The 27,674-nt window shown below is 39.5% G+C and overlaps 1 protein-coding gene across 6 annotated transcripts in view; it reads right to left on the reverse strand.

The window, feature by feature from the left end:
- The window catches only part of STAU2 (staufen double-stranded RNA binding protein 2), a 205,874-nt gene that overhangs the window by 20,823 nt on the left and 157,377 nt on the right, over positions 1-27,674 (reverse strand). Inside the window, exon 14 of one of the 6 annotated variants that reach the window (XM_089517469.1) lies at positions 5,730-5,833. The exons of the other annotated variants lie outside the window; for them this stretch is intronic. Within the exon in view, the coding sequence (XP_089373595.1) occupies positions 5,822-5,833 (12 nt within the window). The 3' untranslated portion in view covers positions 5,730-5,821. Of the gene's footprint in view, positions 1-5,729; positions 5,834-27,674 lie in introns of those variants that run through there. 6 annotated transcript variants of the gene reach the window in all.

Raw genomic sequence — 27,674 nt, forward strand, 5'->3', positions numbered from 1 at the left:
CTTTGAAACATTTTTCTTCTTTGCTAACAAAACAAGACCACATTTTAAATTTATCTGAAAGTCCTGGTTGAATTCTTAACACAGTGCTGTCAAGACCACAATCAGATATGATAAATATAGAGGCCAAGTAGTAATGTAAAGTTGATGTAATTTGGCAGGGTGCGGGTGGGGAGCTGGTTGACTGCTATACAAGTGCTTTGCCAAAGCTGTCCCTCGGTATCTTTTCATACTGCCATATTACTATTCCGTGACAACACCTGCAAAGACCAGATGCCCATCTCCTGTGACAGCATGGACTAAAAGCATGAATGGGAAAAAGCAGAAGGGGAAGTGGCATTCCACTGAATTCCTTGGCTATTTTTCAGGCAAGCCTAAGGGGCAAGAGACGAAGCAAAGCAATAGGTGGTGGTGATTCTGTAACCTCCTTCCTTTGTGCCACAGCACGTGAGGTACCTTTTTCCTTCTACACTTCTTCCATTTGATTCCATGTTTATGGATTCCATGTGGATAGATTCTACATTTTGACATGAGAATTGGCTATTAGGTCGCTCCTACAGGTCAAGCTCACTCTAACCAAGCCTGGACAGAAGATCAAAGACAGTTTGTAATGTCTGCTAATTTCCCTTTAGGTCTATCATTCGTGAAAAGCATCTGTATACCTCTTATGTTTGCACACTTGTTCTGATCAATATACTAATGATACTAGTAATTCCAACACTCTGAAGTTGTATGTATGTGTATGTGTGCATGGTTTAAAAAGACTCCAGTTAAATCTTACATTGCTACATTGCTAACATGTTTAATTACTAATCAGAAACAAATATGAGCTAACTAGCAAGCTCCCTTGTTACCTGAATTCAGAACCATTGACTTCAGCAAAGAATCTTTTAGCAACTTTCTGTTACCAGTCACTGCACCCTCAATTGATTAGATTTAACACAGACCAAGGCCAATGTCTGTTTAAAATTTTAATTTTGGAACAGTTATTCATACCACACAAGGCAAGTTTTAATGACCTGACTAAGCCTTTCCCCCTGAACCTGTCCTTTCCCATGTATTAAGCTGATTAACTCATGCAATTTACATGAAAAGGGATTAATGTCTGCAGAAACGGATATTTACTTTGTATGCATTAGAATATGGATAACAGATATGCCTATAAGAGAGGATACTAAAGGGAAGAAGGAATAAAATGTCTGTTAAGGTAAAGCTGGAGAAATGTAATATTTAAAATAATTTTTAAAAGACCTGTTGTTTACTACTGAGTTCAGAATACACTATCCTATGTAGGTAGCATTTACATGACAGTCACTGCAGACTTCTATCTGATTGCTGGGATCATGAAGAACTTTAAGCAAGGATTAACTGTTCTTGAAAATCTTTTTTCTCCCAGGGTGTTAAGAACAAAAAGGTTTTCAGTCAAGAATGTCTCTTTCTGCTCATCTCTCTATTTGGCAAAGACTAAGTCATTGTTTTAATGATTTGAATTTGGCCATGTCTTTCTCTTACTATTGTAAAGAGGATATTTAACTCACATATTATAAAGATAATTTCCATCACCTACAAACAGAAACTGAAACCCCCAGCCAAAGGAATTTATTTTCTATACCAAATGCTCTTGACACTTTTATTTTGTCCAATAACAGCAGGCAATCAACTAGAATGTGCACCTTGACTTAATTCCTGAGACAGTTGTAGTAAGTAGAAGGGAAAAAAATCAAAGAAAAACAAATCCTTTCCTGATATTAGGTTATGCTGACCTTTTATCACACTTGGCTGCTCACCAAAACTGTTTGTACTCTTCTGGTGAGGCTCACAAGGACAGCCTTCTGCTCACAAGGACAGCTCATTTGTTCATTTTGAAGGAGGGCCATATGGCTAAGGGTGTGTGTGTGTGTGTACACATATACCTTTGTATAAATATACACATACACCTTTCCTCAAAGACCTCAAGCTGAAAGGTCCTTGGTGTCTTCCCACCTGGGATTCAGTGAAGTTGTTGTTTTATGCATAGTCTAAAAAGAGATACACAGTGTTTCTCAAAACTTGGCACTTCAGATGTCCACTCTCTGAATCCCTGAACATCAGCAATGTTGGCTGGGGCTTCTGAGAATTAAACTTCAAAACATCTGGAGGATCAACACATGAAAATGACTGGTCTACTGTATAGTCAATGGATTTTAGCATAATTACCTTTCTGGGATGATACTTTTTATAGGAGAGAACATGTAATCATGCAAACCCTCAACTGTATTTTGTATTATTTATAGTAAAATTCCTTAAATTGTTTTGCAGGTTGCCATCATGATTTATGGAAGTCCAAGGATTGCAGATCCCAGTTTGGCTTACACAAACAGATATTAATACAGCCGCCCTTTGTATTAGTGGGCTAACTATCTGTAGCTTGGAGCATCTGTGGCCAGCCTTGCCCCATAAAAGTCAACGATGGTGTGTTCACACAACCACAGCAATGTGGATACATGTACATCATTGTCCATAAATTTATATGAATTTGTGATCTCATGATGTTTCATATCTGGGGGTAGGGTGGGTGGAGGCAGAGGTGGAAACTAAACACCTGCTAATATAGAGGGCCAACTATACACTCATCCTTAATAATTTGATTACAGATTCCATGATTTTATCAGTCAGTTCTATAGTATAGCTGAAGCCCTCAGGACAACATACATAACCACAATAAAACACAGCAAATCCATAAAATCCAGTCAAATGAGATGAAAATGAAAAGCAGTAGCAGAAATAGAAATTTCAACAGTAAAGATTACTAGAATTAAGGCAAAAACACTAAAAATACATATATATATAAACAGCAAAAGAAGCCATGGAGAGAAAAAACAGCACTAAAAGTAAAGTAGACAGTAAAATAAACAATGGTTTAAAGACCTGAGATAATTAAAAAGACTTTGCCTGGTATTGACAAGCCAATAACATGAATGCAAGGTGGACCTCTTTGGTGCAGGTTAAGGGGCACTCTCACATTTAAGGAAAGGGCATACATAGTTTCTAGCATGAGCTTAAAACTATTACTGTATGTAATAACAGACAATAACATTATATAATTTCAAGGGAAAAATAACAATATTATCTTCATAATGTATCAGACTCTTCTAAGCCAAGTAATGGCCACCTTCTCTCTGGCATATACTACATATGAAGAGATTGTATATGAGCACATATGTGAAGCACAGGGATGGAATTAACTCAAAGCAACACAATCTGAGAGGACATGGCTTTGTAAAAGAAGCTCATGTGAATGTACTCTAGACACTGAACACATCTCACCCCCAAGTAGGTGGAGGACCATAAAACAAATCCATTTGTTTTGCTGGGATGACTTACAGAGGGAGATTTTTCACGATTTGTTTTGCTTTTATTGAAAGATAAAAAGAAAAACACATGCATACACACACACAATTTTTCACTTTAAAGACAGGATATTATTTCAAAGCTCTATTTGTTTAGCCACAGAAGCTTTTGTTCTAGAAAGAAACCTTTGAATATCACATTTATTTTAAGAATATATTAAGGACAAGAAAAGGATTATATGACTGTTCTCCCATGTAAAGACATACATCAAAATGCTTATCAGTCTGCATATGGTCAGGCACTTCAAATTGCTAGTAAATAGTGAGACATGACTTCATATATAGCAAATGGCTGCTTGCTTGAGTTCAGTCTGAGATCAGACTGTAAATCATTCTGCATAGTGCATACAGTCGGCCCTCCATATCCACGGATACTTTATCCCTGGATTCAACTGACCATTGGTCGAAAATATTCCAAAAAGATATAAATTCCAAAAAGTAAACCTCAATTTTGGTATTTTACATAAGGGACACTATTTTACTATGCCACTGTATTGAATGGGACTTGAACATTCACAGATTTTAGTATCCAAGTGGGGGGCTTGGAACCAAACCTCAATGGATACCAAGGGTCTGGAGCCAAACTCCAGTGGATAGCAAAGGCCCACTGTACTCTATAAGATTGTTTAAAATGGCAAAATTTATTTTTTCTCTTCTGTATCAGCGCTGTAGCACAGACTAGAGAGACATGCTGCAGTAATTACCCTGTACACCCTCACCACAATCTTGTGAGAAAAGCTACTGCTATTTCATGTTACCAAGTGTGAAACTTAAGAATGGCTTGTCTGAGATAACCTGGCTAGCCAAGAGGAAACCAGTCCTCACTGGGTTAACGGCTACTATATTGGAATCCTAGAGTTTACAAAGATTCCAAATTATTAACTCTATCTTAATGGGCAAGCCAGCATCACATACTCTAAGGAGTAATCAATGTGTATGATAGCTCAATGTATGCACTGAACACATATGAAGCTATGCATAAAGGCATGGACCTTGTATAATGGTTGTTGCGTTTATACATTCAAAGCATTTGTACCCCATTTTTCCTTTCAAAAGGCTCACAAAGACTGAAAATACTTTTAAAAGAAAGGAGGAAATGGATAGGGATGAAAGAGGAAAGCAGGGAAATTTGGTACCAATTCTTAAAGTTATACATAACAACCAGATGGAACAGAAACAGTTGAGGGAGAAGTCTTATTTAACCTGTATTAATGCTGTTGTAAGTTGCCCTGAGATCTCTTGATACACACACAGCAGGGTACACATACTGTATAGTCAGCCATCCTTATCCACAGATTTTTTATCCACGGATTCAAGCATCAATGGCTTAAAAATATTCAAAAAATACATAAATTCCAAAAGTAAGCCTTAATTTTGCCATTTTATATAAAGAAAACCATTTTACTGTGACATTGTATTTAATGGGATTTGAGCATCCATGGATTTTGGTATCCATGGGGGGGGGGGGGGGATCTTGGAACCAAACCTCAATGGATACCAAGGGCCCACTGGATGACGACGATGACGATAATAAAAATGTCATCTAGTTTCCCCAGCAGACCCAGTGAGGTGATCCTGCTTCCTTCCTTCCCTCTGCTACAACATAGCAAAGCAGCTGCTGCCAAGTGACAGATAAGCTAATCTAGTTGGCTGCTCAGTAAATGTGGGGCCATGCTCTCTAAAGATTCTTACATACCAAACATTCTGTTCCTCTCACCCCTAAGAGGACCAATATGTGGTTAATCATTTAGGTTTAGCCGGCCTACTACACTGCAGTCAGTTGTGGTGTGCAAAGGAAGTCCTTCTGATTTGCCCATATTAATGAACAACGAACTCTCACTTTTTCTCCTTTCTACTGAAAATTCCCCCTCAAGGTGACTTCAACTGAACACAAACTGAATATGTAAAATTTAACAGCAAGAGATTAAACCATGCATTGTGTTTTAAAATATTTTTACAGGTAGTGCATCAGAAATTAAAAATGCCTTAAGTGTGCTCCGATTCATTAAAAAAAAAAAGCATAAAGCTTCTTCAAGTGCTGCCTTGCTCCTGTGATTTACACTGGAGTGAGTTAGGTCAGAAATAGGCCTGGGGTCTCCATGAGGAACTGCTGTGAAGCAGTTAGCAGTGCAATTTTGTCCTTGATAATGGCTGATGACTTGTCCGCATCCCACTTCAACCTCTAACTGTTAGCTTCTTTAATGGAAGTGTCTATAAAGATCCCGCCTAAAATATGCTTTTCCAGCACACTTAATGTCTTTTAATGTCTTTCCAATTAAATCCAGATGTGAAAAGCTTAAGGAACAGTTCTCAGGACGGAAAAAGATGACATAAATCTTGCAGCTGACAGAGATCCCACTGAGCTTGGTTGGGGAAACTCACAGAGGACTTGTTGTGGGCCAGGAAAGCTGCTGGGTAGACAGATGTGTAGAGTCCTATTGAAAATGCTGAAATAAAGAAAAGCCTCTTAAAACAGACCAGGGCACTGACAATATTACCAGAGGAGCAGCCCAATTCTGCAGGGTATAGAATGCACCCTGTGAGGTTGTGATCTCCCTCCATTCCCACTACTCAGTGTAGTAAATTTGTACAGAGTATGCTGAGCAATTCCCAAGAAGAGATTGCTGCTCTACTTTCTCCCCAACAATGAACACCATTTGGGAAAGTTACTTTTTTTACTGTAATTCGCAAATCCCCCAACCAGCATGGCCCACAGTCAAGCTGTCAAGGGGATGCTGCTGCTTGTAGTCCCCATGGAAACTTTTTCAAGGTCTGATAATGAGTAAGGGTCTCTTCACGCAGGATCATCACATACTGTTTGCAGCAAAGGCAGAAGTAGTGTTGCATTTTTCAGAAAGTGCCTTCAAACCTCACCTCCCAATGCAGCTTCTTCTTTTTTTTTTGACACAAAAGCAGGTTTAGTGACCTGCTTGGGCTTTTTTTGGTTAAAAGAAAATGCTTACAAACTGCCCTAATAATTACAGATTTTCACTAATCAGATGAGATCCTAGGCACTCCCAATGACTGAACAATGCCGCTGGGTGAGTGCTGTTTATGCAGCTGGCAACCACTGTTATTCCCAAAGATATTTTTTTAAAACAACAACAACACCCAGTTAGTATTCTTTTTCCTCACCAGATGTCCATTTAAAAAGAGGGGCACAAAAGTCCAGGATTTAAGTTGTACACCGTTTCTAGGGAGTAGGGGCTACTCCACTAAAGCCACTGAATTACATTATATATTGCATTGATTTTTCAATATTTGTTCAATTAAAATAAAAATCCCAAGCAAATCTTTCAAAATGATGTAATAAATATGAAGACTCCTGAAAATGGGAGAATTAAAAGATTTCAGAAACAGAAAGATGTATGAAAGGAACAACAGCCGATTGGCCAACCAGTGTGGAAGGACTGATGGGAAGAAGAATGATATGGGGAAAAGATTACACATACAATCTACACCACAGATAATATATGTCCATGATATAAACTGTGAGGCTGAAACTGACTGACACTGAAAGCAAAGCAAAACTTAAAACAACAAATAAACAATCCAGGGCTGCTAAAATGGCTAATGGCTAATTTTTTGACCATTATTACATATACATACTGTATATACTAGCTTTCACACCAGTATATCATTCTTAGGACCTCACAGTTTCAAATTTGAAAGACCCATAGAATATGCACATAGAATAATCCCATTGGCCCCAAAGAAATTCTACTCTGTGTGTGTGCTTTTATGTGTGGAGGGAGAGAGAGATGAGAAGGGACAGAATTTAGATCTCTTTCCTTTTACTAATTGAGACCACCAGGGCAGCACTGATTTATATATTTTCTTTGCATTTTATGATACAGAAATATTCATATCCAATTATAAACTTCATTGTTCTGGCACACTGCCATTGTTGGGGTATGCAAAATGCCACATTCCACATTCAGTCCACCATTCCTGCAAATATGATAGCAGAAACACCATTCCTGCAAACATGTCAGCAGATGATTGTGAATGGTTTAGCACTGTGAGTGTGGAAGACCTTTAAAATCATGAAGATGATGATTAATTAACAGCTACCAATGGAGCGGATCTGTTCTCTGGGTCTGAGAATAATAAATAAATAAATAAATAAATAAATAAATAAATAAATAAATAAAATATTTATTTATAGCCCGCCTTTCCTCAGATCAAGGCGGGTTACAGAAAGTGCCATTACAAGATAAAAACACAGCAAATATACATTAAAATAGCAAATCACCAAATACAATAAAATGCAATCAACAATATAACAATATCCAGCTAGCTTAGAATGTACAACAACAGTAACAGTGAGGGGGGGAAGAGGGAGGCCAACAAGGGAACAATTAGGGGAAGGCTTGTTGGAACAGGAAGGTTTTTAACTCCTTCCTGAACCGATCAAGGGAGGTGGCCGAGCGGAGCTCACTGGGAAGCGAGTTCCAGAGCTGCGGGGCCGAGATGGAAAACGCCCTTTGTGCAGTCAAGGTGTATTTTGACTTAGGAATCCTTAACAAATGCTTCCTGACCGATCTGAGAGTGCAGGGCGGATTATATGGGGAGAGGCGGTCCTCCAAGTACCCTGGGCCCAAGCCATTTAGGGCTTTATAGGTCATAACCAACACCTTGTATTGCGCTCGGAAGCGAATAGGCAGCCAATGTAGATCTTTTAATACTGGTGTTATATGGGTGGCCCTGGAAGATCCAGTGACCAATCTAGCTGCCATATTTTGAACCAACTGTAGCTTCCGAGTATGGTACAAGGGTTGCCCCATGTAGAGCGCGTTACAGAAATCCAAACGAGAGGTTACCAGAGCATGTACCACCGTTTCAAGGTCCCTTCGGCCCAGGAAGGGTCGCAGCTGGCGTATCAACCGAAGCTGATAGCAGGTGCTCCGGACAGTCGCATCCACCTGAGATGTAAGGTGGAGTGACGAGTCCAGGAGCACCCCCAAGCTGTGAACAGAGTCCTTCAAGGGGAGCGTGACCCCGTTCAGGACAGGTGGACAAACTTCCAGTCCCGGACCGGGGGAACCTATCACGAGCACTTCCGTTTTCTCTGGATTCAAACTGAGTCTGTTTTCCCTCATCCAGCCCATTACCGAGTCTAGGCAGGCATCAAGAGGAGAGATGCCATCCCTGGTCACTGCATCAGTCGGAGACACAGAGAAATATATTTGGGTGTCATCAGCGTACTGATAACACCGCGCCCCGTGTCTCCGGATAATCTCTCCCAGCGGTTTCATGTAAATGTTAAATAGCATGGGGGACAGAATGGCTCCCTGAGGGACACCAGATGTAAGTGCCCTCTTGTCGGAGCACACGTCCCCCAGCTGCACCATCTGGAAACTGCCCGAGAGGTAGGAACGGAACCACTGGAGCGCAGTGCCCCCGATTCCCAACTCCCTCAGGCGTTCCAGAAGGATACCGTGGTCAATGGTATCGAAAGCCGCTGAGATGTCCAAGAGCACTAACAGGGACACGCTACCCCTGTCCATGCCCAGACGGAGATCATCGACCAGGGTGACCATGGCAGTCTCAACTCCGTAGCCCGCCCGGAACCCGGTTTGAAATGGGTCCAGATAATCCATATCATCCAAGATCGATTGAAGCTGGATTGCAACTGCCCTCTCGATCACCTTCCCCAAGAAAGGTAATAGCGAAACAGGCCGATAATTATTATGCATCAGGGGGTCTAGGGAGGGCTTTTTTAACAGCGGTTTTACGACGGCCAATTTTAAGCTGGATGGAAATTGCCCTTCCCTAAGAGATGTATTAATTATGCGGTGCAACAGAGTTGTTACAGCCGCACCCCCCTGAGCCGCTAGCCACGAGGGACAGGGATCGAGAGAACAAGTTGTCTTCCTAACACTTCTGTCTCTACAATTATGCTGCTTTGTAAGGCATTCCCCATCTTCAAAACAAGAATAGTATTATTTATAATAGTTATATTTACATTCCATAGAGTAATAAAGAGAGCAAGCATGGTGTAGTCGTTTGACTGTTGGACTAGGACTCTGGGGGACTAGAGTTCAAATCTCTGGTCAGCCATGGAAAGCCACTGGGTGACCTTGGACAAGTTATACTCTTTCAGCCTAAGAAGAAAGAAATAACAAAGCTCTTCTTAATAAATCTTGCCAAGAAAATTCCATGATAGCCTATCTTAGGCTCACTGTAAATTTAAAATGACTTGAAGGCACACAACAACAGAGCTATAAAAATAGCATCCATTGAAGTTGGTGTCACTACTTTTGTCTTGAAGGCTGGTATGTGATAGTGTGAAAGTACAGTACACCTTGTTTTATCTGCTGGACTGGTACCCATGATTTCACTTACCCACATCCAAAAAATATGTTCTCTCTAGGCATTTTATAGGTCCTCCAGTATGATTCTATGGTATGCCTCTAATAGAAATTGGCCATACAGTCATGCAGGAGGACCTAGAAATGACTAGAGGGGTGTGCAGCTCTATGGTCAACTTCTTCCAGAAGCCATTCATTTCACTAGGAATCACTATTGTTTGAGATTTCACGTTTTCACAGCAAGTCTGGGAATGCATTCCCTGTGGATGTGGTGACCATACTGTAAGTGTATGATTGAATCATGCAAAAGTGAGAGTGTAGTACAGTTGAGATCTAACCATTTCCTAGATGTGAGCCAAGGGATAGGCCAATGGCTGGTGTGAGCATCTGGCTATCACCATGGATGACAATTGTATGTGACTGTGTGTGTTTGTATGGAAATGGTGATGTTATGAGATAGAAACATTTAAAATTCTTTAGATGTATTTGGCTTTGCTGGGGTTGTGGTGTAAAGGTGTCGCTAGAACCTAGCAGTGGTAAAAAGCCTTATTCAATTGTTACTCAGTTGACTTCAACACAATGATGAAGGGAGTGCCTAATTCTCACTTCTTCATCACTGTTCTCTCTATGTGGAATATAATGGGTCTCAAGAGAAGTTTGTGTTCATATGGAGGTTCTCCAAATGAGAAAGAATCTTGATTTTCCTGTGTAGTGGGCTCTATGGAGAGCCTCCATATGACCAAGAATGTTTCCTTTTCAGACTTGTTACTTTTCATATGAGGAACGTGACAGTGGAAAGGGTAGGGGGATTAAGCGTGTATGCATTATTTGAAAGGCCATGTTGCTTTCTGATTTTCCCTCTATTTCACAAATAGCTGGTTATTCAACTACCATGTCTGGTAGTGATATTGTTCATTATCAATGGGCATTATCATAAGACTAAACCCATCCAGCATTTGATCAAAGAGAAAGGACCTGGCTTGGCATATGTAATCAGGACCTGGGTGGGTGTGAGCGAGTTGGGTGGGGTTGGATGTCACTTGGAGATTTTTAAAAATGAGAAGAGGTACAGTGTACCTCTGTACCGCTTCATACCAAAACCCGTGGATGCTCAAATCCCATTGTAAATGGGGATTTTAACATGTTGTAAGAAGCTTTGATTGTCTTGTCACAGAAAAGTGGGATATAAATAAAAGTTTTATTTATTTATTATTTTATTATATACAACGGTGCAGTCCCTAATATAAAATGGCAAAATCAAGGTTTTCTTTTGGGAGTTTTTGGGAAGATTTTCAAGTCACAGCTGTCTGAATCTGTGAGTGCAAAATCCATGGATTCAGAGGGCTGACCATATAAACATTTTCTAAAATAAAAATAAAATAAACAGTATTTGCAAATATTTTTCTCAACTCTGTCATACATCTTTGATTTCAGATGTTATTCGGTTGAAAAACCAGACACAAATAAAGTAAAGAAACAGAGTTTTAAATCCCATCTGTCTTTTGGGACAATTCATTATTTCCCATTAGAAGTGTCAGAGATTCGGAAGAAAACTGACTGTGTGAATATGGAAGAAGAAGGCTGAAAAGAAACAAAGTGCACTAAGGACTTTAGCAGGGAAATGTCGGAGAGGGCACATTTGTTCCTGGTCATTGAATTTTTAACCCAGGCCTGCTGCTCCTGCTGCTAAGCTCTAACAAATAATCATTTAGCCCAAAACACCCAGTAATTCTAATTTTTGGTGCTCTGCAGTTAAATGGGGATTTTAAGAAAAGAGAGAAATGAGGAGACTTGTAGGCTAGCATCTTACTTCTTCAATGAAATCCTCTAAGACAGCCAAAATTCTAATTTGTTAGAAGGAGTTCATTTGATCCCTGTTTTTTAAGACTAGACATAGCAGGATCTGAGTTACTCTTTTTATTTTCCTGAGGAAGACTGTCTTGAGAAACTAGAGGGTATTAATAAGCAGGATGGTTGATCTTATCTTTCCCAGCCCAATTGGGTGTAAATACTGAATCATAGGTTGGAGAAATGCATCTCAAGTTTCACACAGAAGGTGCAGTTTCTCATTCAAGAATCTTTAGAAGTTGTATGCATCTGGTACAGAAAAAAAGACTTTTGTTTAAAAAAAACCCCAGAATCAAACTCATGCATGTTCTTTTACTTTTTAACATTTTTATATTTTTCAGTATAGCATAACATCCAAAACCTTACTTAGGCCGGTTACACACCGGCACTTGGGACATCCGCAGGACGTCCCATTTTAAAAAAGGGGCGTCTCTTCTAGACGCCCCTGGGTCTAATATGGACTCTGTCCGTACAATATGGCGCCGGCTGTTCCACACGGCCGGCGCCATCTTTACGTATCGGACGCATAGCGTCCGAACGTGTTGCGGCGCCTATGACGTCGCGAATGCGCCAGCGGCACCTCGCGACATCATAGGGGCGCCGCAAGAAGGAGCTCCATTTTGGAGCTCCTTTTTTGCTCCGCGCGGGAGCCGTGCACGGAGCAAGCGGCGGTCTATAACCCGCCTTAGATAGACTGGCCTTTTTATCTTATTAGATTATCTCCTCAGATTCTCTGACTCTAGACCTTCTTAATAAGTGGGCCATATAAGACTCTATAAACCTCCTTGATAAAAAGACCAAACAAACGCTTCAACATTTCAGCCATTCTTCAGTTATTTTCCCCTTATTTCAAAATGATAAAATATTGCTACGGTTGTTATTGCGTGCCTTCAAGTCATTTCTGACATGACAACCCTATCACTGGGGTTTCTTGGCAAAATTTGTTAAGAGCAGGTTTGTTTTGACCATCTTCTGAGGCTGAGAGACTAGGACTTGCCCAAGGTCACCCTTTAGGTTTCCATGGCTTTGTGGAGATTTGTATCCTGATCTCTAGAGTCATAGTCAAATGCTTAAACTACTATACCATCTATCAGATTTTTTAAAAATGTGTGATTGTTACCTACAACTACAAAAAACACAGTTATAGAGGCTGAATAATTTTCTTCAATGAAAACAACAGCAGAACTGAGATTACTTTCTGAAAAATTAAGATTCTAGTCATTTGCATGTCTTTTACAAAAAGAAAGTACCATTACATTCTAAGAGGAGAAACTTCTTCTTAGAAGAGAATGTTTCTACTCTATACCAAAAAAAGTACTGGCTGGCATGAGCATACTGTAAATGTGGTTGATGGTTCATTTTCAGTCCTGTTTCATATGCTATCCACATCAAGGAGACACCATCAACCAGGTAACATTTCTGACAATATTTTGATCCGAGTAGTTTAGGAATCTTTCCAAATTGGCAGTCAACAACATTTGCTTGACACTGCTTAACTTTGCAACTGCAGGCCTGCTTTTTCTCCACTTACAGTTACAGTTTTTTTTAAAAATGATGTGTCCAGAACCCTACCAAGCAGCTGGCTTTTATCATAACCAGATCTGTTAACTGCTATTTTATCATTCCTACTTAACACTCATTAGTAAAGCCATTAATTATATAGTGTGTTTTTTTTAAAGTCTGTTTCAAAATCTGGCTAGTTGTGATAGTATCACAGATCCAGAGGGCTCTGCTACCTAAGTATCTTACCTGCCTGAACAACATAAGTTCTTTCCTTTCTATTCATAAATATATTAGTAAAAGAGGGTAGAACCTGTCTTTTAAAAATATGCATACTGAAAATAATTTTGAATTAAGCTACTCAACACTGTACAGAATATATTATTTGACACATGTAATTTCCCTAAAATAAGAAAAAGGAGGAGAAGGAGAAGGAGAATGAGGTGGTGATGACCAGAGTTAAGAACAGTACTGCATATTTCTGCCCCTGAAAGCCTGATGTGGCCGTTCTTGGGATTCCTGGTCTACTGCTTCCAAATTCCATACTACCTATTTTATTTTCCATATCTTTAGAGATCCTCATACAGATAGTTATTCCCCCCCTACTATCAGCAGCGAGGAAAAAGCAAACTATATTAGGATCTCCAAACTGCCCCAAATACCATAAAGGCACCAGATTCCATCTGATCTTGGAAGCTAAGTGGGGTCAGTTCTGGTCAGTACTTGGATGGGAGACTGCGAACAAATACCAGGTGCTTTAGGACATCTTTGAGTATTCCTTGCCTAAGAAGTCTGTGAAATTCATGGGGTCGCATAGGTGGATGAGTGACTTGAAAGCAAGCGCGCGCGCACACACACACGGATCTCTAAGGTGTGTGTGTTTTGTGTGTGTATATACACCCGTGTGCATACATTCCCCCTCTCTTGGGGATAAAAAAAAATATGTTGGGTGCTCAAACACATCTGATAAGATATCTAATTAATAAAGTGAACATAGACACATCACAGGAACATAAGAAGCTGTCCTATATCTAGCTAATCTATATCTCCATGTGCTGTTGGATTGCCATTTTCAGCATTCCTTACCACCAGCTATGCTAGATAGTGCTGAGTTGCAGTCCAACAACATCCGGAGAGACACACATTGGCCACCCCTCATCTGGGCTAATATTGTCTGCTCAGACTATCAGGACAGGCTGTCTACCTTTAGATATTTACATGAGCCTTGGAAATTCAGTTCAGGGACTGAACCTCTTCTTTTGCAAAGCAATGCTCTATCATTGAAATATGGGTCTTGCTCTTCCCCAGATGGATCTCAGTGAAGGTAAATTAAGCCATTTCATAGTGAGGCCAACCCCTTCTAAATACATAAACAATTCTGAATCCATCATACATACACACACACACACACACACACACACACACACACACACACACAAAATCAAGAATAGACAGACACACACCTTGATGTTACAGAAAATATTTTTTAAAAAATAATTAGTATTCTAAATTGCAACAGCATGCATTTTCTACTAATTTGTGGTAAAAGAACCTGTAAGTTGCTGATGCAGCTCAAATGACAGAGGATTAACTGTAGTTCCTTGGGCTGAACCTAGCCCATGTGAGTCAAATGTAATATGCATGCCACAAGAAATCTGGCATGATCATCCACATTTGTCTACCACCTGGTCACCATCTTGCCGTATGCTTAGAGAATTTGCATGTGGCAGATTGGCCCTGTGAAAGGACCCTAAAGTATGTGCCTCTCTTTGTTTCTCAAGTTTTCAGAACAAAAAACATCTGGCTTATTTGCGAAATCTGCTTGTAAAATAAATTTCCACTTGAAAATCTATTATAGTCAGTACATTATTGCTGTGACAGTCCAACAGGTGTTTTGAACTTCAGCTGGATCAACAAACCTATTTGGTTAATACAGCTGACTTCTAAATATTTCACAACATTTTGTAGATATGAGTTGGTTGATAAATGCCTCCCCTTTCTTGCAGGTTCCACACACAGGATGGGGGGATACAGGGGTACAGAAAGGCAATTTTCATTGTGTGGGTCGAGACAAAAATCAGGGACCAGAATGGATGGGGAATTGATTACCATAAGAGAGAGTTAACTGATGGAAATTTTTATTCTTGGGAGAAGAAGTATAATGGTGGAGAGAGGAATGCTCACATTTGTCCTCAATCAATGCGGCATCTCTGGATTGGTAGATGCAAAATCTCTAAAGGAAAAATCCCCTTCTGTGGAATGTACACTTAAAAAAAAACCCCAATAACTCTGAAAGTCATCAAGATTCACAAAAGAGACAAACCAGGAAAATTATAGTTCTAATTTCCATCATTTATGCAGTGTTTTAGCTGCTGCATCACACTGTTGAGTCATGTTCAACTTGTGGTTTACTAGGACTCGTGAATCCCTTTCACATGTACTTTTGTCAAACCAGGTGTCCCCCATCCTATATCTGTGTATTTCATTTCCCCCCGAAGTGTAGTTACCTCACATTTCTCAATGTTGTAAATTCATTTTGTTAGTTTTGGCCCAGCTTTCTAATCTATTAAGGTCCTTTTTGTATTTTGAACCCGTCCTCTGGGGTATTAGCTACCCCTTCTAATTTGCAAATTTGAAAAACATGCCTTCTATTTCATCATCCAAGTCATTGATAAAGATGTTGAACACCACTAGGCTCAGGACTGAACCCTGTGGCATCCCACTGGTCCCTTCTTTCCAGGATGAAGAGGAGCAATTGGTGAGCACACTTTGAGTTTGGTTTGGATGGGATTTAGTAGCACAGTGAGATTTTGTGATTTGTGAACATTGTATCTTAAAAATAAAAAAGAAGGTATGTTCATCCAGATCTCCAGAATCAATAGCGAGCACAGCCACAGAAGTGAACTGATGATTGACCAATTGTCTACAGTGTTATGAAATCTGAATGATAGGACCACACCATTAAGCTTCTTTCATTCTCCCCCTTTCACACAATGTGTATGAATGCTCACATGGCTCCAAGAGACACCAACTGTTAGTATTTGCTGTGAAAGCATCTGCTTCTCTGAAGTAATTTGGATGAGCCCAGTGATGTAGACACTGGTTATTTACAGGTAGAAGCTTTCCCCAGACACAACAGAAATTGACAGAGTCCGAACTTTGGACCTTCAGCATGGAACACCACATTTGGAATGGATTTCTGTGCTGAGAGCTACTGAATTGTCCAGTTATCCTTTGCTTGGAACTTCTAATGATTGTCAACTACAGCTGTCATTAGAATAATAGAATTATAGAGTTGGAAGAGACCACAAGGGCCATCGAGTCCAACCCCCTGTGCCATCATTTTGAATTTCATGCATAGTACAAGTACAGCAGTGGTGGTAAAAGCAGAAAATAGGATAATTCAAATCTCTGAATGTAGTTTATAATGATCTCTGGTCACTAGATACACAATTTGGTTGGGTCACTGAAAGCACTTGTACAGATTTTGTGGGCTTCTGCAAAATCAAGTGTTAGTCTTTCATTTATTTTTACTGCAGAATCAGTATTGTTCCTGTGTGCCTTCAAGTAATTTTTGACTTATGGTGATCCTATGGCATTTCTTGGCAAGATTTGTTCAGAGGGGGTTAGTTTTTTCCTTCCTCTGAGTTTGAAAGAGTGTGACTTGCCCAGGATCACGTAGGGAGTTTCCAAGGCTGAGCACAGATTTAAACCCAGAGTTACAGTCCAATGCTCAAGCCACTACACCACACTGGCTCCAAATTTCCAAATCACACCCTAATTATCTTTAACATGGTATTTGCCTTTTTTCACTGCTAGTAAAGTCAACCTTTTTACTGACCTGTCAGCAACCCCAGCATTGTTTTTTCCTGCTTAGTAACTGTAGGTTTTGCCTCTATCTGTGAATGTACAGTTAGAAAATTCTTACATACATATACAGGATCATCACTAATACTTCCTAACTGCTACTCTACTGGGATTCTGAATGTTGGTAAGGTAGAAGTTTTCATTGCAAAAGCCAGGTTATTAAATGCTCAGCAGGGCTTATTCTTCTATGGTTTACACTGAATTGTTAGTCTCAATGGGAATTTGGGAACTCAACATGTATGTAAATTCAACTGAGTCAACTGGTTTATTCTAGCTAGAATTAACAAATTAAATTAGGCCTATATTGTTAACATTTCCAGATTTAATAACAGTTTCCATCAATTTAGACAAGACAGATGTTACAGTAAGAGACCTGTAATTTCCTGGCTCTTCTCTGGTTCCCTTTTTAAAAAATCAATGTCACATTGGTTACTTTCCAGTCCTTTAGTAAGAATGGTAATTTCAATGACAAGTTACATACTTCTGATAGAAGATCAATAATTTCACATTTGAGTTCTTTAAGAACTCTTGGGTGTATAGCATCCGGCTTCAATGACTTATTAATTTTTAATTTGTCAGTTAGCCATGAGAGTTTTCATCTTGTTACCTCTATCTGATTTAATTCATTAGATGAAATGAGCGATTCAAAACTGCTTCAAATAAAGAGCAAGGTGAAGAATTTATTCAGCTTCTCTGCAGTCTTTCTAAGCAATCATATCACACCTTTGTTCAACAATGCACCTATCTCATGACTTATTTTCTGCTTCTTTAGCATTTAAAAGGGGGAAATGTTTCAGTTTTCTTAATCATATGCTTTTCATGGACTTTAACCAGTTGCTTCGTTATCAGCTTTCCCCCCTCTTTCTGCTTTCTTCACTTGGGCAAAACTACTCCTTTTTACTTCTTGCCTTTTATTTATTTAATTCTAAACATTAAGCATGCTGTCATCCTGTTGCCCTTGTTTGTACTCTCCCTCACTTGGATGTGTCTTAAAAGAGGCAGTCTTGAAAAATGATGGTTGTTAATTAAGCTTAATAGTTTTCTTGTTCTCATACCTATAACAATGATATATAGATACAATAAGAGTCTACAGTGCTGGGCAGTACTACCTCTAAAGAATTAAAAATGAGAAGCCTCAGCTATACCAGTACATATTACGAATGGTGTACATTCTAATTTTAAACACAAATAAACTATTCTTGAGCACATGGGCCTAGAGATTTATCTGTATTCTCTAACAATTATAATTGTATCTAAATGTAATATTAGCAGCCTTTCCACGTATTGATAAGATTCAGATCTCTAAATTTCATTTATCATGAGACACAATCTGCCCAATTATGTCCAACACAAAGAACAAAGTTAACAGAGCAAATTAGTTTTGACATTTAGAAATGTCACGGTATTCAGTATAAAATAATTAGTTGAGAAAGGAAAGTAAAAATAGAAGGAGATGTGAACGTCATCCATCGACCTCAAATCAAGAGTCAAAAATCAAATATGTAAACAGATTAATTCACTCTAGAAATTCAAGCCCTTGCATGTCCTTAGTTAGTTTGAGCCTATTCTTATTTTGGTTTCCATATTTTAGTGAGCAGCTTGCTTTTCTTGCCATGCAGTCCTCCTCAATATTATCCTCAGCCTGAAGAAGAAAAAAACAGTCACTCCCATTCTCAAAAAAGAACAGTTTTAAGATGCTTGTCATTCTTGGAAGAGCAATCTGGGAATGACAAGATTGTTTTCCTCAAAAGGTTCTTTCTCACAAAATAGCTGTACTACAGTTTTCCTATCCTGTGTGAAGATTTTGAATTACTTTCCCAGCATTCAGAATGAAGTTAGAAATTAAAATGAAAAGTTGGTGTGAAGTCGAAGGCTTTCATGGCGGACATCCACAGTTTTTATGTGGGTTTTTCGGCTATGTGGCCATGTTCTAGAAGAGTTTACTTCTGACATTTCGCCAGGATCTGTAGCTGGCATCTTCAGAGAATGCTGACTTGGAAGAGAGTGGGTACACACACACACACACACACACACACACACACACACACACACACACACACACTGTGTGATCCTGGGTAAGGAGGAGTGATTCCCATGTTAATCTGTGTATTGTTCTTTTGTTGATGGCTGGGCCTCAGGGTAGAAGGATATGCAAAAGAGGATTAGTGTGTGCTCATTGGTGATCATTATTTGCTGGGAAAGCCTCTGACCCTGAGTGGTTTCTCATTTGCATTTGCTGAGTCCTGGTTTTGGTGTTCTCAGGACTGGTAGCCAAACTTTATTTACTTTAAGGGTTTCTTCTTTCCTGAAGTTGTCCAAGTGTTTGTGAATTTCAATGGCTTCTCTGTGCATTCAGACCTGATAGTTGGTGTGTCCCTTCAAATTGTTTCCGACTTATGGTGACCCTAAGGCTAATCTATCACAGGGTTTTCTTGGCAAGTTTCTTCAGAGGTGGTTTGCCATTGCCATTCTGAGGCTGAGAGAGTGGGACTTGCCCAGGATCACCCAATAGGTTTAATGGCTAAATGGGGATTTGAACTCTGTTCTCCAGAGTCGTAATCTATCAGTCAAACCAAGGACTCAAGTTTGTACTGACAAAATTTGTCATACTGACAAAATGCAGAAGCCATTGTGGTTTATGAACTTTATTACACCACAGTCCACAAACAAAAGTGCGAGTACAGTTTAGCACTTTCTGGACTGGAAGTAAGTGGCTCGAGAGTGACTATTTATTTAATCAGTTTTATTTTTATCCTGTCCTGTTCCTAAACTGTTTTTGGTTTTCTAAATTAGCTCAGAGTTTGTAGCCATAATATGGTATGTCTGATTGCTGTGAATGAGATCTACACAAATTAGTTTCTAAGGTCTGTAAGGGCTGAAGAATGTCCCAAGTTCTAGTCCACAATATATTTTCTAGAGAACCAGCTCTCTACAGGCAGCTATCTGCTTGAATGAATGGAAAGCTAAATAATGGTGTGGATATCAGTGCAAATGTAAGCTGCACTCCTCAAGCATTCCAGTGCATCCAATAGCTTTACAAGAGCGCAATCATCTGCAGCCAACTTTGTAATCAGATTGAACAAAACATGGTTAAAGAGTTTTTGTAATTGGGAATCCTGGTGATACTGGTATGGCAGGGCTTGTCTACACTTGTAAAAAATCTCAAATTCAACCCAAAGCTTTCTCTGAACAATGCATGGCTGCTTCCAGGGAATTACCATAGGTGTTCCCTGTTAATCTGACTTTGCCTTGGTGTAAGCAAAGTTGGGGAAACCCTGGAGTTTTGGGCACGTGGATAGCTGGATCAGGCCCAATTCAGACTGAGCCATCTGTCCACCTGCCAAGAGCCACGTCACCCTCCTTCCCTCCTCTGAGCAGTGCAGGAAAACGGGATGGCCTGTCTACAGAGTTGTGGCTGCTGCTTCCTCACCAGTAGGAGCTCTGTGTAAAGATTGCAGTGTGCCATAATTTCTATAAGGGTAGAATGGGTGCCCATGGAATCAGCGAGAGGAAAGGGTACCTATGATCACATAGTTGGACACCTCCTGGAGACATGCCTTTCCACAGAGCTCCTGCAGGTAAGGAAGTGGCGGCAGTTGCTCCATGGATAGGGGACAGTCTAGCAAAGTCAATGTGGTATCAGCCCGGCTGTCCTGCTGCAGCATTGCACCAGGTTACCAGATTTTCGGACTGTGTAGACAAGACATCATGCTCAATGCACAAGATCTCAAATGTTTCTGGATGTTTGAGGCTGGCACTTACATCGACAGCCCTCAATTTAGCCTTTCACACATTCAACCGAAATATCAGAAGAGGGCTAAACATCTGTCTAGGTTTTGAAGTTGTAACTGTAAAACTTTTTGGATCCTCTTTTTAAAAAGTCTTTCTGATAAATCATTTTTCTTGGTGTTTTTCATTCAAAATGTATATTCAGTAAATGAAAGAGCTGTGACAGGACACAAGATTAAGCTCAAACCATTTCCTGCAGGATTGGTGAAGTGCAACCTTGGGGCCACATCTGTTCCCCAGACTGTTCTTGTTGTCCCAACCCCTCCAGATTCCTTGAAGCACAAGAAAGAAAGAAAGAAAGAAAGAGGAAAAAGAAAAAAAGAGGACAAACTCCCTTCCTTGAGGACTTCATGAGTGACAATTCACATCTAAAATAAGTTGCACAGTCCACAGTTTAATTATATAACGATCAATGTTTTCAGAAAACTGTCTCCCAGACCTGCTGTAGTTGCCCATCCCTGATTTACCATATCTATGAGATGTATCAAAGGAAACACCCAGACAACAGAGATACAGTTAAAATTCACATTTCTAATTAATCCTCTACTCCAACCAATCAAAGGATGCATCAAAGGAAACAGCTTATACTACTTAGATGTACTGCAGGCTTCTCTAGCCTAGTGCCCTTCATATATATTAGACCAAAACCCTTAGCATTTTTTTTACCAGCTTGGCCACTGGTTGCAACGTTTGGTCTGCATGTGTGAAATCTCAGGGTCAGCCCCGCCTGGGGTCTTTAGTAATAAGGCTGGGAAATATCTGCCTCAGATCTTTGAAGCCTGATAAAAGAGATAATACTGCTCAGGTTTGGGTTATAGTTTCAGTAGAACACAATCTCATATCTAAGGGAAAAGCAAGACAACCAGCATTCAATAGACTGCTAACTGAACAAAATGAACAACCTATCTCAGTCTGGTATTCAGTGCAGCACAAACCAACATAGGATGGTAAACACTGGCATGTTCATACTTAGGTTTCCAATTTGAATTCTAAAAATGTTTTTAGATTACATTTTAAATTGCCTGATTTTTTTTTTTTAAAAATATCCCATTCTAAAAATATCATACTTGGCCTTAGCTGCCTTGGTCAAAAGAATGTGTACACTGACAAAGCTTCTTTATTTCTAATTATTTTAATTACTTATCCCACAGTTTGGATCATGACTACTTCTATGTTCACTAGGAGCTTACACACTGTACTACTTCCACATGACTGCTTGTCAAACAGACACCTCAGACAACAGACACAGCCCCTTTCCTAATTGGAAATTCAAGGTTGGGTTTCTTTGTCCTCCAGCTTCCTTTAAAAAAAAATTGAAATAAGAGTAACTTCTCTTTCAGTGCTACACCTTTAATCTATGGAGGAAATACTGCTTGCATTCAACTACGACTTAAAACCTAAAATAAAGTCTAGTACTCATTAAGAGTTTTTGTTATCTTTCAGGAAGAAAGAAAGCTTACAGATGTGAAAATAGCTTTTGAAATGTTTGCGAGAATGCATGCTATTTAAATCAAATGATGAAAGGGTGATTCAAGAGAGAAAAATGTTCAAAATGATACGTATAAACTTAAATGTTAAGTAGGAAAGTGATGAAATGGAAAGACACTGTGCGAGAGAAAGACTGTATATATGACAGAGAGAAAGTAAGCCAGGGAAAGAAAGTATACTTCCATTGGGACTGTCACTAGTGAGTCTGTTGGAAACAGGGTTAAATTCCACAGTTACAATAAACACACCAACACTTTATATCTTGTTAAAATGCTTCTCGACACAATGCACGTTCCCAAAACAAAACATGCACATCGTTAGACGTTAGGAATGGGTGCAGTTAAGTAGAAGTGACAGTCAAGTTTCCATCCAAAAATAAGGCCAGTTAATAGGGAGCTCTGGCAAACTCTTCTGAGGCATAGCAGAAGGAACCGATGTGATAATGACATACTCTACAGTTCTGATTCACAGACTCCTCTGTAATGACAACCTTCCTCTTTGTATATTGTGGCAGGGAGCAACAATAATGAGTAACCCAAAGAAAGTTTGTCTACCCTAATAAATTTAGACAAAAAGAAGGGCACAAATGATTTAAAGGCAGCAACACTTGATTTACAAGGAAGCCAACAGAAAGCAAACTGCTCATTAAGCAACTGATTCTGTGAAGTGCAGGGAGCTTTCAGTGCCCAACCAATGGAGTTCATAACGTACCAAATTGATCCAGTAGCTTTTGAGATAAGGTTCTATGACACTGTCCAGAATTTCTGACCAAGATTTACCAATTTTTGTGTATGTAGGTGCATGCAGGCACTTTCATACACACTACAAGCTTTAGCAAGTATGTGCTCATACATGTATCCATGTGTCATACATTGACTGTTCCCTCTATACCTGCATACACTTACACATACATGCATTCAGTTTAAAGCACATATTGTCTACAACTAGCTTTTATAAAATGACTTCTTAAAAAGACTGAAAAACTGCAGTAGTAATACTGTTTCTTTTTTCACTTAAATGTTATTCTGTCTTTTGATTCCTTGATCTTATATTAAATCTACCTGTATACCTTCTTCTCCTTTGTTAGGGAAAGGACCACATGTTTAGTTTCACAGTTCTGGCATTACATCTGCTGGTGGCAGGGGGGAGATAGTAGTGGAGAAGAACACAATCTCCTCCAAGGTAACATAAATTTGTCTTGAAATGTCCACACCTGTGTTAAGGGGCTCTCTGGGGCTTGGTTTCTTAGTTTTATCAGCCTGAAGCTTAATGGGTATAGGATCAACTGCTTTCAAGCTGTCTTGCTCTGTTTACAGAATAGTTGTTGACCTTCCCTCTAGCTTTGCTTGCCTGGCACAAAACTGTCAAGTCTGATAGAAATAAGAATAGGAGTCTATGGCTTGGACAGAATGTAAAGACATTGGGATAGCACAGATCTAAGGAAGAAACATGACCTAATACTGTATTTCTATAGGTGATATTACATCTAGTAAAAATATCCAGGGGTAGCCGTGTTGGCCAAACAGCAAAGTTCAGTAACATCTAAAATCCACAAGACAGCAATACCTTTATTGGACTATCCCATACACACAAAATACATGATGCAAGCTTTTGAAGCTCCACTGGCTTCTTCATCAGGCAATGGTGTTAAAATCATACAAGAGAAAGAAAAGTATTGCCATGTTAGAGTCACAGGTGTACATTTTATCAAGATGTTGCTGTTCTCAGTTAAGATGGTATGGATGGATATATCACCTTAACTGAGAACAGCAACATCTTGATAAAATGTAGCCATCCTGGTGGCACAGTGGTTAAATGCGAGTACTGCAGCCACTCACTCACAAACCACAAGGTTGTGAGTTCAATCCCAGCCAGGGGCTCAGGGTTAACTCAGCCTGGCATCTTTCTGAGGCCGCTAAAATGAGTACCCAGCATGTTGGAGGCAATTAGCATACAGTTGTGAACTGCTTAGAAACACCTTAGTGCAGTACGAAGCAGTATAAAAATGAAGCTGCTATTGCTATGACTCTAATTTATCCTATTTTTCTTTCTCTAAGATTTTAAACCCCTTTGCCTGTTGAAGACGCTAGTAAAGCTTTGAAAGCTTGCAGCTTTTATTTTTGGCATTTTGTTTGATATCGCTGTTTTGTGGCTTTTGAATGTTACTGTACATTGTACCTAGTGTTTTTGATGCCATTTTACAAGTTGTACCATCACTTACAGTGTTTCAACAAAGAAGAATCACTGTATGGGGGAGGAGGAGTGTGATTACAGTACATCTGTACACCTGTACATTTGATGTAAATGCAATTTGGATTATGGTTGTAAAATGGAATGATCCATTAACCAAATAATTGTAGGTAAAGACTTCTCATGACATCTTTTGATTCTGTGTCTGAATAGAGAACAATTTATTCTTTAAAAAACAGATAGGTAAATCTAGTTTTCAGCCATCACAATGTCCAAGCCTTCTTGTTTTTACTAGAAAACTATCCACTCATAGCTGGGAAAGCAGCAGAGGATAATGCAATGCTTTGTTCTTGCCACATTCCTAGACTTAAAATTGTTGGGACAAATTTATCCGTGATGTAATTCAACTGAAGTCTTGCGCCCTGGAGGAATCAGGCCCCTGAAAGTTCAGGTGGCGATTCCAGGTTTATTCTATCACATGAGAGTGCTTATTCACCCGTTAGGAGCCTCATAACTTTTTCATTCAACACAGACATTTTTGCTGGATTCCCACCTCTCAACGAAGAGAAATTAACATGCAATCATGCATGAAGAGTTTGAGCCAGCTGCTGTGTATTTGAAGTACGCCCCAGGTTAAGATTAAAACAGGGTATCGAGCCAAGTAAATTGACCTAACCAGCAGTTTTCTCTGAGAAGAACACTGAACAGAACGATAATACCTCTCTTAATTTCCTTGCGTCAGCACCAAAGATAACATTTGATAGTAGTTTCACATCATTTACAAGGAACAGAAAATCACTTACACACACATAGGAAATTTTATCTACTCACTAAATTGGCAAGAGAAGCAATGAGGTAGCTGGAAATTTACAAGAAGGAATTAGAGGCAGGAGGAATGAAGACTTTTTCCCTGTCTCCACCAGCTCCTTTCTCTTGCACAGCATAAAAAGGAGGTTAACTCAAAACCAAACAGAATATTGTTGAAAGTGCAGAAACTAAAGAAAGTCAAATAGCCACAATAACACACTTTTCATGTTATTTTACCCAGTTAACAGATACAAAAACTCTTTGGGGTGAACATGTTTCAATGGAAAGTCATGTTCATTCAAGATCCAAAATGCTAAAATATTGCAGTTGTTAATGGACACAATAGATGGGCTACTTAGGCAAGATAGCTGTAGTATGGTATCCTATGCTGTGGTTAGTTCCAGCTTCACTACGACCTTGGATCTAAGTCCCATTTTCTTGTTTACTGGAATAGAAAGAGTCTAATCAACCAAAGCTATGACACAACTGAAGCCACCACTGCAATGTTACAGGTATTAAAATGGCCACTAACACCATCCAAAATGTTAAAGTCTGCTGCTGGATTTCAGAAGGTTACACCTCAGTGTTGTGTATGTTTCCACTTTCACCATTTTGGTGGCCCTCCTCTGGACACACCAAAGCAGAATAGAGTGGCACTATTACTTTCAGACTAAGAAAAAGAAGTTTGCAGCATAAGCTTTTTTGAACGAGTCTACTTCATCAGATGAAGTCTACTGCATCAGACATCTGACTTTAATACACCATATTTTGTGTGTATGGGATGCAGGTAATATAGTATCTGATTTGCAAAGGGATATTTGTAGCATCTTTGAGACTAAAAAATAAGTTTGCAGCATAAGCTTTCTTGAGTGAGTCTACTTCATCAGATGAAATCCACAGCATCAGACATCAGACTTAATAAGCCATGTTTTGTGCATATGGGACTGTCCTAGGGTGCCCGTTTATGATGGGCCAATGTTTCAGAAGCTTCATCCCTTGCAGAATATGGCTGCTTTCCAGTGATGAAGATATGGAAGTATAGACTACAAAACATGTTGAAACTGGACTAATGTTTAATTATGATGTCAAGTTCATAGGAATACCTTTCACTGACAAAGTTCTCTAATGATGGGACACCACAGCTAAGAGATTGATGATGATGATATCCTATGCGTTTTCATTTTCATGTTTAATTGTAAAAATAGATACTTGTACAGGAGGCTCACAGCATCGGTGAGCTCGAAATCTGCTGATTGGACAGTTCATAGACTGCCATTATCCAATGATGGCTCATGCCCATGGGTACACTGACATGGGTGCACCACCCATTGAATAATACAGGGCTTGAGCATCTGTGTTTTCCCCATCTGGGGGGTGGGGGGAATTGAACCCAAGTGGATGGGAAGGGTCCACTGTAACTGAATTTACTCAAAGCTATCATGCTCCATGCCCTAGTTTCTTTTACTTCTGTTTGTCATTTATTCCTGTTTGTATTTTAGATTGTAATTTCCTTGGTATCAATGATCTGTTTATTTTGCCCGCATATTTCTATAAAGTTTTACCTTTATAGCACTGTATATATGCATACATGTATAAATAATATTTCTTGGAAGCCTAAGTGTGTGAGAGCTATAAAAGAAGTACGGTATTATAATCAAATGTTCTCTGCAGATGAAAACTTTGACAGAATCAAGGTACAGAAAAGCCAGAACGTAGTCTGACTAAGCACCAACTGGAAAATGCAGGCTTCTAAAAGACTTCATGACCTTTAGATCCTGCTGAAACTTCCAGCAAAAGTAGTTAAATAGAAAAGAGATGGATTAGGATATTCTTCTATACAAAGCAAGCTGTGAGGTGAAAAGTATTTATTATATCTTATTTAAAAAAACAAAATACGAAACAATTATATTCAAGATGTTTGAAAAATTACCTTGATTACTTTGAGTGATAATTTAAGAATGTACAAACCCTGCTCAACAGGCAAAAAGCCTATCTAGTTCAACATTCTGTTCACACAGCACTCAACCAGATGCCTATCAAGTAAGATATACACTTCTAGGATGAGCAGGGGGTGTCTTTTGTTTGTTTTGTTTTGAATGTAATTACATATATTTCTGTATGGGTGACACTGCTTTGGTAGATATGCGCACTGGGTTTTTCTTCTGGCTGTGCTGAACTTTTTTTTTTGGTCACCTCCACACTATGCATGCATGCTCACCATCATACACACTGCCTACAATCTCCAACTGCCTCCCTCTTCCTGCCCAGATGCCATTCCATTGGAGGCCCTCACCCCGTATGACTGGCCACGCAAGTGCACATGCGATGCACCACCTGTACAGTGCATCGGTGTGCCTAGTGATACATTGGCAAAACACAATCATGGAGGCTCCCCATACATGCCCACTTCACCCCATACCCTCCTGTTGGACTGATCTGTGTATGTTGTAATTAATCCATTGCATTATTGGTGATAGAGTTGGTG

This window comes from Sceloporus occidentalis, unplaced genomic scaffold (genome assembly GCF_023333645.1).
Source record: "Sceloporus occidentalis isolate IW3139 unplaced genomic scaffold, rSceOcc1.0.p SCAF_3, whole genome shotgun sequence".
NCBI classification, from domain to species: domain Eukaryota; kingdom Metazoa; phylum Chordata; class Lepidosauria; order Squamata; family Phrynosomatidae; genus Sceloporus; species Sceloporus occidentalis.